We start from the raw sequence: 17,362 nt of genomic DNA, 5'->3' as shown, positions 1-17,362 counted from the left end.
GGCCTGAAATGTTGGGATCACCATGGGTTTCAAAGAAAGGAGAAAAGAAAAATCTAACCACAGTATCTTGTGAAGAGAAGGGAGAAAATCTTCTACCACTTAATCGACCTGCTCCCTGCTAAATTCCGGCGAGCTCCGGCCACCCTGCCTTGATGTTCAGAGACTTGACATTTTGCAGGAGAAAGGGGTGACAGCTCCATAAACCGCTTACCAATTAATTCAATTTTCTCTGATCTCTGTTGCAACCGTTTCTGCGCAAGTCTGTCTCAGAGCAAGAGCTAGAAAGAGAGAGGGAGATCTTAAATGTGCCTGAGAGTGGTCAAAAGGAAGAAGCTGAAGATCACACAGAGAGCAGCAAGGGTCCTGCCTTCCTGGAGCATTATCCTCAGCGTCATCCCCGACATCTCGGCGGTGATCTTGCGGCCCTCGAGCACGAGCGAGCGGCTGGGGCGCCTCTGGTCCAAGGCCAGCAGCACCAGGATGGTGATCCATGCGAACAGCATGGAAGGGACGGCGAGGGCCAGCACCGCCAGCATCGACAGGACGCCCACCGCCGCCCCCAACAGAACCGATGCGTAAACGGCCGACCAAGGGAACTTGGTGGCGGCGGCGGCCGCGGTGGTGGTGGCCTTGGCGGAGAATGTGGAGCGGACCAACGTCCATGAACTGGAGAGCAGAAGGGCGTAGACGACGGCAAAGAGGGCTGCCCACGTTCTCCTCTTGCTCATCAGCCTCAGAACCAGGGAGCCACCTGCCATTGATCTATCTCCCAGCAACCGAACTTCTTCTTTGCCCGGCCTCTCCCTCTAAGGAAGATGATATTAGTAATGGTTTCGGAGGGAGGTAGGCGGTTATCGAAGCACTATAATACCGTGAAAAAGACAGGAGGCAATTAAGCTTCTGCAAATTGCAGAGAAAGTGAGAGCAGAAGAGCTGCTCTGTGGGCACCCTGTACTCCCCGCCCAACGTCGACTTCGCCTCGTTTTCTAAAGATTGAAGACCGAGCGAACCAATGTAATTATCGTTGAGATATCCGCGTTCTTTTTCGAAATTCGCTTTCCGGATTCGCTTCTCTCCTCAAGCTGTGTTCTATCCTTCTGTATCATTCTCCCAAATCCACACTTCCTCGGTTCCCCGAGCGCATCTCGCTTCGTCATTCGTGTTTCCTTTTACTTAGTGGTGCTTCCACTTTATTTTAATGATAAATATGAGTGAAGCCTTCAATACATTGCACACGTATATGCATAGAATATCTGTGAAGAAAGATCGGGTACTTCTTATTTATTTTGAAAGATCTTCATCACATTCTAAACTTTAAGGGCATCAAATCTCTTCGTCCGACCATCAAATCTTAGACACACAATATTAGATTGATGGAGATAGATATTAATCCAGGACTTAAGATCTAAAGGTTAACAGTTCAAGACCCTGTCTTACTTTTTCATGTATCTAACATAAAAGTTGGGATAGATTCATAACTGGAACACATATTTCTTGAATTTGCTTCAATTTTAAGGTAAATACTTGGAACAGTAGCATACTTTTACAGCTGCCAAACGCCCTCGTATGATCTGAACAAGAATTGGCTGAGGATTATAAATGGGTCGGATTTGGTTTGAGAGCATTGTCAGTTTGTTTTATGTAGATTTCGATTTCGACCCTACCTCTACTCTATTTAGCTGTCTTGAATCCGGCCAATTTGCAAGCCCAATCGCCTCCCCTTCTAGTTATGTCTTTGTTAGACTACGGCTACACCTAAATGAGCTTTTGAACATCTAAGTTCGGATCCTGATTTAAATGGGCGTGCCTATTTCTCTTGCTGAGTAGGTTTAGTTGTCCTAGAAACAAGACCACATAAAAAGATTGCACGGTTTCATTTGCGACCACATGCATGGGCTCCTTGCATCTTTCAGTATGAAAAGCATTGGCAGCGCGTGGGCTCATGTGGGCAGTCGGCCACATGAACTCGTACAATTTGTTTTATTATATATGTGTTGCCGACTTTGTTATTTACGTTTTTTTTTTACCCAATTGCAAGGTTTTTTTTTTGTTTACTCAAAGTAGTAATTACAAGTAAAAAGTTTTTTGCTCAACCATTGATCGGTAGACTATGTGCTAGTCAAGATCACGATGGGATTGCCCGAGCCCTTTGGTTGCTTGAGTTTCACTTTGAACAACCTTTACTCTTTTCCTCAAATCTTGATGCCCAAATCAATCACACTTTATATAAGATATTAGTCCTTGTTGGCTCTAAAAAAGGAGGTGACATTCATTGATAATTTTAACGCTACTTGGTTGTTGTTTAATTTTTGGTGAGCAAAGTTCAGTCACGCATCCAGCCTCAAGGTTCAGGGCTGTGTGGGTACCTAAGTTAGAAATTTATGTTGCACATCAGCTAATACATTCCGTTTAATTTTATTTGGGACAAGGGGTGTTTACCAACACCTCTTAACATTCGTTTGGCAACAATAACGTATTGTTACTGTCTCATAAATCTGTCATAAAACTATAGTTGGTTACCGAGTCAACTCAAATCGCTAGAAAACCCGGCCACGAGCTAAAGTTGGACAGGCTCGCCCTAGACTCGCCCCTACCTTGACCTAACTCTATCTGACTCGGCCCCGACTCGCCCGATTTAAGGTTATTTTAAAATTCGGCCAATTTGGCGAGTCAACTCATTGAACCGGTGACCTAATCATCAACCAACCTGAGTTCGAGTCACGAATTTGCCAACTATGCCTTAAAGCAATTTATGAAATACTTGTTACATTGTTTCAAGAGAGACAGTTGCAAAGTATTATTATTGCCAAACAACTCCTTAGAATAGTATATTTCCAAAATTCTTTCCCATCCATTGTTCTTTTCTTGACGTCCTCGTCTGCTTTCCTTTGAAAATGTTGCAAACAACCAATTTCAATTGTAGAAGTCAGTGCCATCTTCCCAGTTCCGTTCATCGTCTCGCCTCGATGTTATTGTGATGCACAAGAGTCTGCAGCTAACCATAGTCATAAACTTAGCAGATTGTGTTCATTGCATTTCATTGTCCTAAACATACCTACATTATTTCATTGACACGGTTTAAATTGATCAAATGAACCTCAATAGCCAACAAGGGGGGATTTCGTAAGGAGAACAATAGCTTCTCCCAACACATAAATTCAAAAGTATTTGTTCTCTCTTTCTACGAAAGATGATGTAATCTTTTTCATCGTTAGGAATAATATTCATGATAAGGTTATGTGTCCTGGAACGCATTGTGTTTTCTAAATCATATATTCTAAAAACATGTGTTTAAGAATACAATGCTTTTCTTATCAATTTTGTGAGTCAATTGAAAATTAAAGTTAAACTATTGACGCTAATAACATTAATAATGTTTGTAAGAGGTATAGCAAAGCTAGTGGGGTAAGGAGTTTGTAAAGAGAAAGATCTTTAGTATGTTCCCTATGGGTGTCATGTCCTTGTATCTTAAGTGGTGGGCTACGATGCCTAAGTTGAAGGGTGCAAGTTGCTACTACTGATGATGCTGAGGACCATAAAGGTAGGCTTTTCGAAATGGTGGATTGTTAACCTCTCCCTCGCCTGGAATAACATTAACAATGAATGTATTATCAATTACCTACCAATCGCTAAATTTGGCGATCTTGTAAATATTGATTCTCATTTGTTATTGGAAAGTATTTTACAAAATTGATGCATATTATTGTGGATACACGTCAACATTACTGGTTGTATTTGGCTATAAAATATACTTTTCAAATTTAGAACTTACAAAAATATTTTAATCCGGAACTTGCTTCAAATTAGGTGCCGTTCTACCCAAATCTCGGCTAGCCTGGTTCAAACCAGCCCCATATGAGCGGATATTTGGACTACCCCTTTTGGAACCCCATACTTTTGAGTAAGAGTTTGCCACAATGTGCATCTATTGTATAAAGAAGCTGGGTATGTGTAGTTGTATCTACCTTGTAAAAAACTCTATCTATCTTTACATAATCATGATACTTAGATCAAAATGTAAAAATCCCAAAGGTGTTGGTGCAATAGATGGGGCAGGGGCAGGTAGGCGGTTAGCCTCTAATTCGAATGTTAACCTTTTCTACTGCAAAAATGAAGACACTAACATACAAGTTAAAGTATAGCGAAGGCATCACGAGAAGCACCAAAAGCAGCCCTAGATTTAATAGCGATGGAAAGAAGGAATGAGGTTTCGGCCTTCACTTAAAAATATTAAAAAAAAAATCCAACCTTTTTGTATGATTGGCAACAACTTACTATAGCACAATATGAGACCCGATAAGCCAAATTTCATTATAGAACAAAGTCAAGGTGTCAGTTTCACCATCACAAATTAAAGCAAGAGTGTCACATATTGGTTTGCAGTCACCAGTGTCCAATGAGAAAAGGTGAAGTGCTGTCCAAGCCTCTAGTTTACTTTATCTCCTTTGGCTCAACTGCTTTCTGACTTTTCAGCTTGGGAAAGCTGAATGCAAAGCCCTTGTCCCTTTCAACCAAATTAAATACACATCATTGTAGCTTTTTATATGCCAACATGACCCACAAGCTAAAAGGGGGACCTTCATATTCAACTTCATTCATGATAGTTGCAGGGTCATTTTCATTGCTCATGTCGAGTACCACCTAAATGGTCTAGCACCATTAAAGTTGGCCAAGAATCGAATAACTCAGAACTTGACTCGGCTCCAACTTAAGCTTAACCTACAAGTTGAGTTCAAGCCAATGCTTTAAGCTTGAATATTTAAAGTTTTAAATCCAAAAGGCCTTATGCAAACTTATTCAGGGTGTATTTGAGATCCAAGGTTGATTTCAAATCCATTGTTTGTGGGACTCACAGTATAAACATAAAAGCTCAGATTTAAGCTTTTTTTTTATGGAGGGAAAGGGGTTGAACCAAACATGTTTTTGACTTTCATTTTATTTCTTCTGCTTAATTAATCAACCCAACAAAATGATTGTTTATTCTTTCCTTCCATTTTCCCTCCAGGGCCTTAAGGAAGGATAGTTCTGATCTAAAATCGGTGAATTTGAGACTCCAAATATCTCGAAGCACCTCAAAGGTCGAAGACCATCAAACGACAAAAACTCTAGCTCCCATCAGCAATCCTTCTGCTCGTTCCTGCACTCACATTTTCTTTGTAGAAAACCCACATAGCATATGGGAGGCTTGGCTGGTCTAGAACACACATTTGATCTATCGAAACATCTATCCCTCTGTCCCCTCGTCTCACAATCTTCAAATCTTATCAGTTTTCTTGGTAAAAAACAACTCCATTTTCGCCCATCCTCCGACCAATTCATCCCCACGCCAGCACCATCAGAACCAACTCCCTTCTTCCCTGCTCTTCTCCAAGACTGCACCAGTTTGAGTGCTCTCAAGCAAACCCATGCTCGGTTGGTCATTCATGGCTTCCAACAGAACATGTTTCTTGTTACGAAGCTCATACTTTTGTATTCTTCCTTTGGTGATATGGTTTCTTCCCAAGCTGTCTTTGATAGGATCCGGAGCCCATCTAGCTTCTTATGGAATGTTACTATCAGGGGTTACGCCACCCACGACCAGTTTGAGCGAGCCATTTTGCTGTACATGGACATGAGGCACTGTATCTTTCCGGACAAATTTACTTTTCCTTTTGTGCTCAAATCATGTGCTGCGTTGTCAGATTTAGAAAGGGGCAAGTTGGTTCACCAGCATGTAGTAGTTCATGGCTCCTGGACTGATGTGTTTGTAGGGGCTGCCCTGGTCGATATGTATGCTAAATGTGGATCCGTAGACGATGCACGTCAAGTGTTTGATAAAATGTTGATAAGAGACCTGGTGTCGTGGACGAGCATGATCTCTGGCTATGTTCATAATGGTTATAACTGTGAAACGTTGGACTTCTTTGCAGTGATGCAACGAGAAGATGTGAGGCCAAACAGAGTAAGCTTGTTGAGTGTGCTGTTGGCTTGTGGTCATCTGGGAGCTATGAGGATGGGCGAACGGTTTCATAGCCACATAATAAGAACTGGATTTTCTGCTGATATTTCAGTTGTAACGGCTTTGGTTGACATGTATGCCAACTGCGGGAGCCTTGAAATTGCTCGGAATTTGTTTGACCAAACTGATGGAAAGGATGTTATATGCTGGTGTACAATGATAGCTAGTTATGGAATGCATGGGCATGGAAAAGATGCCATTGATATCTTTAACAGGATGATTAGCGAAGGTACAAGACCGAACCATGTGGTATTTACGTGTATTCTATCTGCTTGTAGCCATTCTGGCCTGTTGGAACAAGGCGAACGATATTTTAAATCCATGGTGGATGAGTACAGGATTGAACCAAGATTAAACCACTATGCCTGCATGGTGGATCTTCTTGGTCGTTCTGGTCGATTGAATGATGCAGAGAAGCTTGTAGAAACAATGCCTGTGCCTCCTGATGCTGGTGTTTTTGGAGCTTTACTTGGCGCCTGCAGAATCCATGGTAATTTAGAATTAGCAGAAAGAACTGCTGCAAAGCTTTTCCAGACAGAACCCAAGCATTCTGGTTACTATGTTCTGCTTTCAAACGTATATGCCTCCAAGTCAAGATGGACGGACGTGGAGAGGGTGAGAAATGTAATGGTTGAAAGAGGACTTACGAAAACTCAAGGATGCACCTTTGTGGAGTTCAACAACCAGGTTTACCGATTCGGAGTTGGTGACACATCACATCCGCAATGGCGTCAAATGCATTCTCTTCTTGAGGAACTGATGGCACAAGCCAGAGCACTGGGCTATGTACCTCTAACAGACTTTGTGCTTCATGACATTGAAGATGAGATGAAGGAAACTATGCTCTCTTATCACAGTGAAAGACTAGCTATTGCATTTGCACTTCTGAACACGTCCGATGGCACTCCTATTCGGATTACCAAAAATCTCAGAATCTGTGGTGATTGCCATAATGCTACAAAGTTCATTTCAAAGATTGTTGAACGTGTAATCATTGTCAGAGACATGAATCGCTTCCACCATTTCAAGAATAAGCAGTGCTCTTGTGGGGATTACTGGTAGTGCTGTACGAGAACAGGACAAAATAATCTGGCAGGAACTGAGCAGTATGTGTTCACTTTCTCATGGTGGAGTCAAACAGCCTCACGAACCAAGTTCATCGGTGTAAAACATCGAGCTTCCATTGCTGATAACATAATATACATAAGCTTCAATCCGCCGGAAGGAACGCATGCTCATGGTGAACTTGATATTCCACAGATTGAGCAACATTCGTGAGTTGTGCCTATCAGATACGCCAAGCCCCCTCACGCATAGGAGCTCTGTACTCCTAATAACAGTTTCACAACGATGCAACAGCACTGGTATGTGCCAGAACGTAAGAAAGCCCCTTGAGAAAAACATGGTCAACGTGCATGCTTAAACGTACACTTCTGTATAGACTCCCAAGAATTGGTAAATTGTGGCGTTTCTGCTGCTATCATGAAGGTAGTCATGGTTTAATTCTCAAGCATGATCACTCGTTGTGCAAGTAAAACCTGAAAGGTGTAACTTGGAGGTATCTGCTCTTTTATTTGTCTGAACTTTTCTCGAAGAGACTCTGTTATCCTCTTCTTGAAAGAGTTGCAATCAACTGCTATTTGGGCTTGTGTTGGCACTTGCCCACACAGTCTCACAAATTTTATTTATTTTCCTATTGGTGGCTTCTAATAATTTGCTTCTTCATATATTGCTGCCTCTCAATTGTTTGCTAAACACCCCCTCAATAATAATTTGCTTTTTCATATATTGCTGTCTCTCAATTGTTTGCTAAAAACCCCCTCAATCATTCTAAAATTTTTTGAATTAGTCTCCCTTAACAGAAAATGTCTGCCCCCGCCACTAGCACTATCCGCACATTATGCGCAAAGGGTAAGGTGTAACAGATACTCGATGTCCTAACACCAGAGAAGGAGCTCATTCGCGTTGCTCCTACTACTGCCTCTGCATTTGCAGCATGATATCTTGCATGTCAATTTGACCTTCAATAAACGCTTAGTTTCTCTCTTCTTTCCCTGTCATCAACAAAGTTTCCCTTCTCTGTTTGCCCAATACCGTATTATGTTTGGTACAAGTTAGTAAAATAACCGCTCCCTTAAACATAAGCTAGTGATAGAGAGGACAAAAGTTACTTAAAATATGGCTAAGGTTCACCAACTTCTTTTGGTAAGGCTCCAACAAACAAAATTCGCGATAAGAGCTACAAACAACAAAACAAGTACATGGAGGCAAGGACTCAAAAACTTTCAAAACTTTACAGGAGAACATGCATTCATCCGCAAGCTTCAGCTGGAAAAACTATAATTGCTGATCAAGCAAGGGATCTTTAGGTTCCCCAGTTGTGGCCAAATAACCAGCAACACCTCCAGCAATCCTAGAAACCCAACTGTTTACGAAAGAAGTGCTGCGAGACAGCAAACCAGTTGGAGCTTGGGCATTAGCTTCTAGTACACTTTTATGCTCTTCCTCCAACAAAAGGTCCACCCATCTTTTTGCCATGTACTCTTTTACAGCTTCAACACCTTGTGTAACAACTTCTACAGGAGGGATAACCAATGGATTCTGATCAAGATTGAGCTTCACCAAGTTCTCTAGTCTACCAAATGAATCAGGAAGGATGTGAATCTGATTGTTGCTAATATCAAGTTCCTTGAGATTAGTTAGATCCCCGATTGACTCAGGGAGCTCTTTCAGATCACTGAAGTTGCTGCTCAAATTCAGAACCTCAAGGTTTGTCAACCTTCCTATTGCAAAAGGTAGACCACAAAGCTCATTGAAATGAACATCCAATTGCTTCAGAGATCTCATTTCACAAACTGAAGAAGGCAGAGATCGTATCTTGTTTAGATGAACTAGGAGCTTTTGCAGATTCGCCAATTCATAACCAAGGTTCGTTGGTAGAAAGGTAAGCTCATTAAAGCTCACATCTAACTCCACCAATGATCTGATTCAAATGAGTTCATTAGAGTCCCACTAAAGGTTCCCAATGTCAAAGAAACAATTGCACCATCAAAGAAAATGTATACCTGCAGTGTGAGATGCTATCGGGTAGTGCTTTTAGCTTGTTTCCAGAGACATTGAGTATCCTCAGGTTAAGTAACAGGCCAATTGAGTCCGGCAGTGACACCAGAATATTGGAAGAAAGATGCAATTCCTCCATGTTTTGAAGTCCGGCTATCGAGTCAGGAATAGCCTAGCTTCCATGAGCACATCAAAAGTAGCATCAGAAAAATCTCGTTAAGGCTAATAGAAATGGAGAATCATGGGGTGCTTAAAGAAAAGAGTATACTGAATGCAAAAGATCAGATCAAGTACACAATTGTCACAAATTTATCCAGAAGCCACTGAATCTCTGTTTCCAGGATACTCAAACAGAATTGTCAATAGAATTTCCCAATCCAGTGATAAACATACGAAACAAAAATTTCACATAGCTGTATCCATAGCCTGCATATATGAAACAAAAAATTGCACATAGCTGTATTCAATATTCATAGCCTGTACTGATGTCCAACTCTTCTCAATTAGAACTGGAAGCAGATCTTCCCCTGAGAAGGGATTAAATGGTCCGTCCAACAAGAGCTCTCATCTCCTCCTAAAAGTTAGCAAGGTTCTGTTACTTCTGTATTGATGTCCAATCTTAGCAAACTATAACTGGAGGTAAATGTTCCACTGGAGGCATTTAACTGACCCAATCCAACAAGAGATCTTTTCTCCTCCTAAAAGCTGGCAAGGTTCTTTTGTGATCCACATAGAGGTCGAATTTGGTCAACAGTGTCATCCCTAAAGTTTTGAATGGTTGAACTGGTTCAAACACATAAAATGACTCCCAAAACCCGCTATGGAGAATGAGAATAGGAGAAAAATTAGCAAAAAATGACATGAAGAAGAATCCATAGACACTCATTGGGACCAGCAGATCCAAAGAGAGACGATGTAAAGAAAACGTACGCCTTATCCTCTAAGGTAAGACTCCTAGAGTCATCTTTCCGTAGAGATTACCAGCAACTAATAATAAGCCACAAACAAAAATGACATTTAAGGAAAATATACTTTCCCCTTGTTAGCTAAACAGCTTTAGCTTTCTACTTGGCACTTTAGTTTAACTGTATTACTTTATCCACATTATAAAAATTGGAGTTTTCTGTCTTACACATGCTCATAGAAATGTAAAAGACATACCATTCCTGACGATTGTCATGTTTCCTTACAAGAAATAAATAAGATTGCAAAGTGGACAAGAACTACTCATCTAATCATTCTAATCCAGTTGATGTGGACCAAATGATACCGTACATATGACAACAGTATTAAGCTATGGGAACTATAGAAATATTCATTTGAAATAATAGAAAAACCGAATTCCATGCCTCAAGGGCCCCCATGTTCACTTGGCTAAAACTAACATACGGATGGGTTAAGAACTGGCTTTTCTGTTGAAAACATACAATATTATGCTTTCTGAAATAAAATGAATGTTTCAAACATACACTGTAAGCAGTCAATTTTTTATATTCTAGATGTTCCCCACACATTAAAATGATGTAATCAGCGCTATTTTTTTTATGCGCATAGTAACTAGAATACATCGGAGAGAACTAGATTGGGGCCTGAAATTCCAGCGGTGGGTGAATGCAGTGTATGTGTCCATGACCCTGGACGAGTCAGTATCCCCCATGCACCCAGCACCTCTAGGTTGGCATCCTTGAAATTTTCACAAATAACTTTTTTCATTTTAGTATTCATTGGTGCGTCACTAATTTCAATTTTTATTCTGCCACCAAAGTACTTGCATCCCACTGTTTTCATAATCCAATCACTCAGCTTCCATGGAGAACACAGGGACACAACTAACACTTTGGGAAAACCAGTGCTGTTAGTACCGGTATGGGCATGCAGACTGATGCTGCATTCATCAGCCTATTTACAAAATAACTGAAAGTAAATTGTAAAAATCAAAAGAATGAGAAACCACCTTTTTCCAACCACAGCGCCCAATAGTATTAGTTAATAAGCTGATACAATCTGATAAGATATCATAATGGCAGCAATAGAGAAAACCCTTGAATCGCCAAACCAGACACCGAGAGAGAGAGAGATGTGCAAAAACAATCATAATGACAGTCTACAGATGGCAAAGAATCAAAAACAACAGAATCAACAACAACAACTAAATGGAAATCGCCAATTCAGAATGCTCGGTGCAGTACTAGCCACAGATTGACTCGTAGCTCAAGAAGACTAGCATTTGACAGCATGTAGATCCATTCTAATCTGTTTCTTTCGCAAAAATTAAATAAGCACAGAAAACAGCATTTCCGCATTGTGGTACATCGGTCCTTCAGAGGGCTTCTGATAGGAACATTGGGCTCTTAGAACAGACATTGTTAGAAGTTAGAACACATGATCCAAAACGCATCATATTCTTGTTCTACGTGATATGATTATAGATGTTCCTGTGTCCAAAAACCAAACGTTGAATATATATATGTATGAATATTGGAAGGCACGTAATAGATAAATAATTATCTCTCGCCGTTGCTGAAAAAAGTTTATGAAGGCTATAAAATTAAATATAACATGACTCTTAATCGAGTTGAAGGTAAGGACAGACGTAGGGCAAGATAATGGTAGTGGATTCACAAGTAGCATAGAGACAATCGAGTCGAACCTCAAGTTGATTATTGGAAAGGTTAAGAGTGACTATGCTGTGAATCCGCCCGAATGCCTCCGGCAGGTACCGCAGCATGCGCCCGGAAAGAACCACATGCCCCAGCTTCTTCTCCGACGCTTCACGCAGTATGTTAACAACTTCTTCATTGACCTCATCCTCAACAGGCATGAACTTAGAACTATTCCCTTCCGCAGCGTAGAGCTTCTCCAATTTCTCCTCCGCCTCCTTCAGAAGCACCGAGTATGTGGCGTGCATCTCTTCCAACTGAACCAGAGCCTTGAATGGGAGTTTCTCCTTCTCTGCTTCCTGCCTGTATTCCTTTTCCTTTTCTGCCTTTAAATCCACAGATTGAAAATAGATAGGAAAAGAAGAAAGAGGTAAATGATTCAGCACACTTATTCTTTGCAAAATCATTAAGATCAAAGCAAACCATCATCAACTAATCCACCATGTTTCATTCAATATTCACATCAACTCTTTGATTATGGACGAATTAAACCATTTAAGATGACAAAAATCTTCGCCACCTAATTCACGCTCAAACCCACCATCCATTAATCCACCAGATTTCAGGAACCAAAACCCAAAAGCTAGAAACCAGAATCACCATCTATCGACCGACGAGGGACGAATTGAATAACCAAACCCCACAAAATTATGTTTACAAGGAACCGAGGATAACGAAACAGGCGAACCAAATCGACATCAAACCTGATGATTTCTCCAATCGTGCCGATCAACCTCCTCAGGTCGTGGAGATAACACGACCTCCTCGAGCTGCTTCGCAAGCTTGGCATCGATCTCCGCAATCTTGTTCCTGGCGAAATCCACGGACTCGTGGTCCGGCCTCTCACCCAGGCCCTGAAGCACGGATCTCGCCTGCGCCACGCTCGCTAAGGCTAGTTTGATCGAGTCCGAGGCCTCGTGGCCCCCCGTCGCCGTCACCTCGTCGGGACCTCCACCTTTGTTTCCACTTCCTACTCCGCCACCGCCCTCGATATCGATGCAGAAGGAGGAAGAAGGCCCACCATTTCCGCTCATGGCGTTATTTTCATCTATCAGAGGAAGATGGGCATGTTGGTGGTGGTGGTGGTGGTCTTGGGCCATGGCGAGAGAGAGAACTCAGAACAGAAACCGCACCTGGTCGAATGGTCTTCACCAAAACGCAGAAGGTAAAGACACAGGCGTCTGTTGCGGCGACCGAGCCGGTTCAGGAAGAACTTGGAATGGCGACAACTCTCATATTTACATGGAGGCGGCAAGTTATTTTTTAAATCCTCAAGAAAGGTGGTGCCTACTGCCTCCTCTGTAAGAATCCATCGCCATTAATAATGGCCAGTGAAACTACATCTTTAATATCTCAAATTACTCAGAGAAACAACAAGGGTGAATTAGCTAACCAGAGCTCAAGGTTGATAGAACAGAAGATGACAGCTTAAGTTGCTTCTTTTGTTGTATAAAAGAACTTAACAGTATTAAAGAAAGGAAGAAAAAAGAAAAGTATGAAGTGGACTTCAAAACAGGAAAGAAGTTAAAAGGACCTGTCTAGATGCCACCTTCGCTAAATTTCGTTATCTAAGAACTCAAGTTTGAATCCATCTTGAGTTCTTAATCTGGATCTATCGTATTCATCAAACAAACAGCCAAATTGGGGTTCATAAGCTCGATTAGGTCTGACGACAAATAAAATTTTAAAAAAAAAAGTTAGGACATACATGAAAACTTGGTTTGAAACTTGAAAATCATGTTACTATTAAGATTTCAATAACTTGAATACTTTTAATATTTTTTAAAGAGCAATATCTTGTTTAAATTATCATAGCCTTCAGGATGGTTTGTTTACCAATGCCATCTACATGCTTATCTGAAAAATCTATTTAATTCTTGGCAAAGGTTAAGTCTATTAACTTGGGGGGTATCGTTATGTTGATAAGCTTAGGAATCGTTAGATTGATAAGGTTTTATGAAAGGTTATCTTCATCTTCTGTTTGATAGAATCACAAATAACTAATCAGGTGAATTACTCACGCTTATCCAAAACAAAATGTAGAATCAGGGTTGTTTGATCATGGAAGCAGTAACATATTGTTCCATACATCTGTCCAAAAAATTACCGTAAATTTATGAAACATCTGGGGACTATTCTCTCTACGGATGTTCTGATTAAGGTGTTTAAAATAGAAAAAAATGACGTATATTCAACAATAAGTGCCCAACCTAGCACTTTTCATCTTGCTAAAGTAACCAAAGTCAAGATGATGGTATAATCAGGTAAGGATGTGCATAAATGAGATCCATTAAGTTATCTGGATAAGTTTTTTACAATATCTTATCTTTCAAAGCACTCTTGACTTAGCAGAAATATCTGGATAATATCCTTTCACCGGGCTGGACTTGATTTTTGTATATAAAAAAGAACGAAGGAGATATTGTTCATTATTCTAAATCTATTTTTTATATAGCAAAAGCGAAAAGCTGGCCTTTTGTTGTTAAATGCGTAAAGGATAATTATTAATTGTTATTTGTTTCGAATAAGATAATTGCTTATCATGATTAGGAAAGAGAGAGCAAACAGTTATCAAGTTCATTTACAAATTCACCGCGTAAGTAAACATACAAATGTAAAAAAATGGAATTTAAAAATTTTCACATTAAAAAAATGACCTTGTCAGAATCAGATGTACTCTTACCTGGTACTCGGCCAGATTGGGCCCGGTCTGCCCAATGGGTACCGAGTTCGGTTCGATAGATTTTAAATATAAAAATAATATATATTTTGTTATTTAAAATATATTTTATATTTAAAAAATTATTTTATATTTTAAAACATATTTTTTTATTGTAATGGGGCCAAGCAATGCCGGGTTTAGGCTCAGGTTTCTAGCATCGAGCTCAGGTTTTAGACATCAGGTCGGCCGAATGCCCAGCATACTTTTACTTATACCTTTATACTATTTATAGTATGACAACTCAGTTAAAAATGTCAATATATCTAATTTGAATCAAACATCCTACCGAATCATTTTGAAAGAATTGGATATGGAAAAAAAAATTAATATCCCATTGAAAAACCAATTGGGTTCGAATTTAACAAATGACATCCGACCAAATTCTGATATATATAAATATTGGGATAATGTTTAGATTCGGATCAGATTTCAGTTTTAAATAAATACCATATGTTCAACACTCTTACATTTTTAAAATCGCTTAGATCCAGTTCAAAATTGGGATTCAGATACAAACGTAAAAAATCGATTGTGATTGGATTTGAATTGTGAAATTGGATTTAGGGTTTGGATATGACTTTCGTCGATTCAAATTTGAATTCTACTTCAAATTTGTGAATAACTGAAAAACAATTACATCTAAGAGTATATCACATTTGAATCCGATCAGTTGCCGTCCCTAAACTCACGAAAGAGAATAGGGAGATAACGCGGCTGCCACTTGGCAATAAGGCTAGTGGATGCCACCTCAGGATGCTTAGTGCCACCCTTCCTCCTACTCATCATTCATTCCTCTTCCTCTTTTGCCACCAACTTGGAGCAATCCATGCATATCTTGTCCATAAGAAAAAGGGATATCTTGATATTTTAAAATGTTTTCATATCTCAGGATTTGATGGACTAAAAGAATATGATTATTTTAAAAATGAACAAGATTATGAATTTTATAAGAAGGATGCGTTGAACTTAGCCACGCAATTAAATTTAGTGAAAAGATTAGTAAGAACATAATAACCACTCCCTATTGTGAGGAGCCAGCGGCGATGTTTCCTGTTTTGACCAGGAGAGTCAACGGCGTGAGCCGGAGAAATGTGATGTCCGGGGGCCCGCCGGTTACGCGTCGTGCATGTTTCAGGCACGGCATCTGCTGCCGGAATCTCAGGAATCTTTTACGCAAAAGGGCCGCCAGGCATCGCGTGACCTTTTGCTTTTAAGGGTCAGAATCGCCGCTTCTATGTGAAATTCCCGATTCTCTCATGATTTATCCGATTCATTGATGAATCGGCCGATTTTGAGAGTGCATCGAATCGGTAAGGGGCCAAGTGGATTTGAATTCAACCCGCTCGTTAACCGCTAACGGGCACAAAGCCGGCCTGGTTGGACTTGGACTCAGCTTCTTTCCTCGTAGACAGAGAGACCTTTTCTCACCAGGTCGGTGTCTTTTCTCCAACGTGGATCTCTATAAATTGCCCTCTTGGCCACCTGGGAGAGGCTTGAAGGAACGAGTGCTCAGTGCAGTCTTCTGCTCCCTCTTTCCTTCTCTTCTTCGTGGTCGTTCGTTTCATTGTCTCCTTCTTCCGTGTCGGTTACCTCTTTGAGTTGACCTGGAAGCTGAGTGCTGAGGAAGATTCCGATCGAAACGGAAAGCGGAGAGAGAAGATGACGGGAAGCCCAACGAGAAGCGGCGATGTCGCCGGAAACGGTAACGGCACGGTGAAGTTCCTTTGTAGCTACGGGGGCAGGATCCTCCCTCGTTATCCCGATGGCAGGCTACGATACGTAGGCGGGGAGACTAGGGTGCTGTCCGTCGACCAGTCCATAACTTTCGCAGGTAGGGTTTTTTTATTTTATTTTTCCTTAATTGCTCGTCCTTTTCTCGTTTACCGCTACGTCTCTTCTCCGTTTGTGCCGGGGCTCATATTGTCGTCTGCTTTTGATGTTCACAGAGCTGGCGGTTAAGCTCGGGGAGATGTCCGCCGAGCCCTCCGTGATCATCAGGTGCCAGTTGCCGACGGACGATCTAGACGCCCTGGTCTCTGTCTCCTCCGACGAGGACGTCCGCAATCTGATCGAGGAATACGATCGGTTCAACCAGGGAAAGGCGACTCCCTTGAAGGTCAGAACCTTCCTCTGGCCCCGTAGGAGCAAACCCGAGGCCCCGCCTTCTCCTCGTCCCTCTCTGAAGATCGCCGACGCCGGGAAGGCCCACAGACCAGCGGGAAAAGTGCTCCCTCCGAATAGACCAGTGGGAAAAGTGCTCCTTCCGATAGACGCGTGCGGATGCTGCGCTTATCCGATCGTTTTCCCGGCTAGGGCTTGCAGGAACCAGCAGAACTGGCGCCGCCATCCGGGTCCCCGCCCGGTCGTTGGATTCGGCGGCTCCGCTGGTTATACGCGCAGAACGATACATGCGCCACTGCCGTACTCCGCTCCAATCCCTCCGAGAAATCTATACGCGGTTCATAACGGCAACTACTGGCAATAATCCCATACTTTCGGCGCCTAAAATAACTTGGAAAGGAACATCGTTCCCCTAAAAAACACACCGGAGAGCAAGAATCCCTCCTAGAAAAAACAAAACAAAAAAAAAGAAGAAAATCCCAAAAAAGGGAAAGGTAGAACAGTGAGGGAAGCCGATTCCATTCCATCAATCTGTATCGTTTTTTATTTTTTTGTTTTTTGAACAGTGTATCACACAAACTGTGAAAACGTGATGGAGATGCTTGAAAGGATCGCAGCCGTTGGTTTTTTTGTCGCGTGCTGCAATGTGCAAATTTTGACCCTTGATTTCGGCGCTTTCTTTTTCTTCTTCCCTCCCCTTCATGAACACCCTCAACCCGTCACCGCCTTTCCTCTTTTTAGCGAGTCGTTGGCCGTTTGATCTTATCCGCATATGTCATCTAGCCGTCCGTTTTTGGTTTG

The 17,362-nt window shown here is 41.4% G+C and overlaps 4 protein-coding genes across 4 annotated transcripts; 2 read left to right on the top strand and 2 right to left on the bottom strand.

Moving 5' to 3' along the window:
* Positions 1 to 299: 299 nt before the first annotated feature.
* LOC116247401 (uncharacterized) lies at positions 300 to 758 on the bottom strand. Its single transcript, XM_031619585.1, has one exon. The coding sequence runs from the start codon at positions 756 to 758 to the stop codon at positions 300 to 302; it is 459 nt and encodes a 152-aa protein (XP_031475445.1).
* Positions 759 to 5,002: 4,244 nt separating this feature from the next.
* LOC116248078 (pentatricopeptide repeat-containing protein At3g46790, chloroplastic-like) lies at positions 5,003 to 7,800 on the top strand. Its single transcript, XM_031620674.2, has one exon. The coding sequence runs from the start codon at positions 5,177 to 5,179 to the stop codon at positions 7,058 to 7,060; it is 1,884 nt and encodes a 627-aa protein (XP_031476534.1). The 5' UTR covers positions 5,003 to 5,176; the 3' UTR covers positions 7,061 to 7,800.
* Positions 7,801 to 8,150: 350 nt separating this feature from the next.
* Positions 8,151 to 13,092, bottom strand: LOC116248080 (plant intracellular Ras-group-related LRR protein 3-like). The gene is made up of 4 exons (XM_031620675.2): positions 12,423 to 13,092; positions 11,709 to 12,044; positions 9,064 to 9,230; positions 8,151 to 8,981 (listed from the first exon to the last, which is right to left on the bottom strand). Exons 1-4 carry the CDS (start codon positions 12,816 to 12,818, stop codon positions 8,336 to 8,338), a joined length of 1,545 nt encoding a protein of 514 aa, XP_031476535.1. The 5' UTR covers positions 12,819 to 13,092; the 3' UTR covers positions 8,151 to 8,335.
* Positions 13,093 to 15,867: 2,775 nt separating this feature from the next.
* LOC116248082 (uncharacterized) lies at positions 15,868 to 17,177 on the top strand. The gene is made up of 2 exons (XM_031620683.2): positions 15,868 to 16,271; positions 16,387 to 17,177. Exons 1-2 carry the CDS (start codon positions 16,100 to 16,102, stop codon positions 16,923 to 16,925), a joined length of 711 nt encoding a protein of 236 aa, XP_031476543.1. The 5' UTR covers positions 15,868 to 16,099; the 3' UTR covers positions 16,926 to 17,177.
* The last annotated feature ends 185 nt before the right edge of the window (positions 17,178 to 17,362 follow it).

The sequence above is a fragment of the Nymphaea colorata genome, chromosome 2, assembly GCF_008831285.2.
Source record: "Nymphaea colorata isolate Beijing-Zhang1983 chromosome 2, ASM883128v2, whole genome shotgun sequence".
Classification (NCBI taxonomy): Eukaryota; Viridiplantae; Streptophyta; class Magnoliopsida; order Nymphaeales; family Nymphaeaceae; genus Nymphaea; species Nymphaea colorata.
This window is presented reverse-complemented; position numbering and strand designations above follow the sequence as displayed.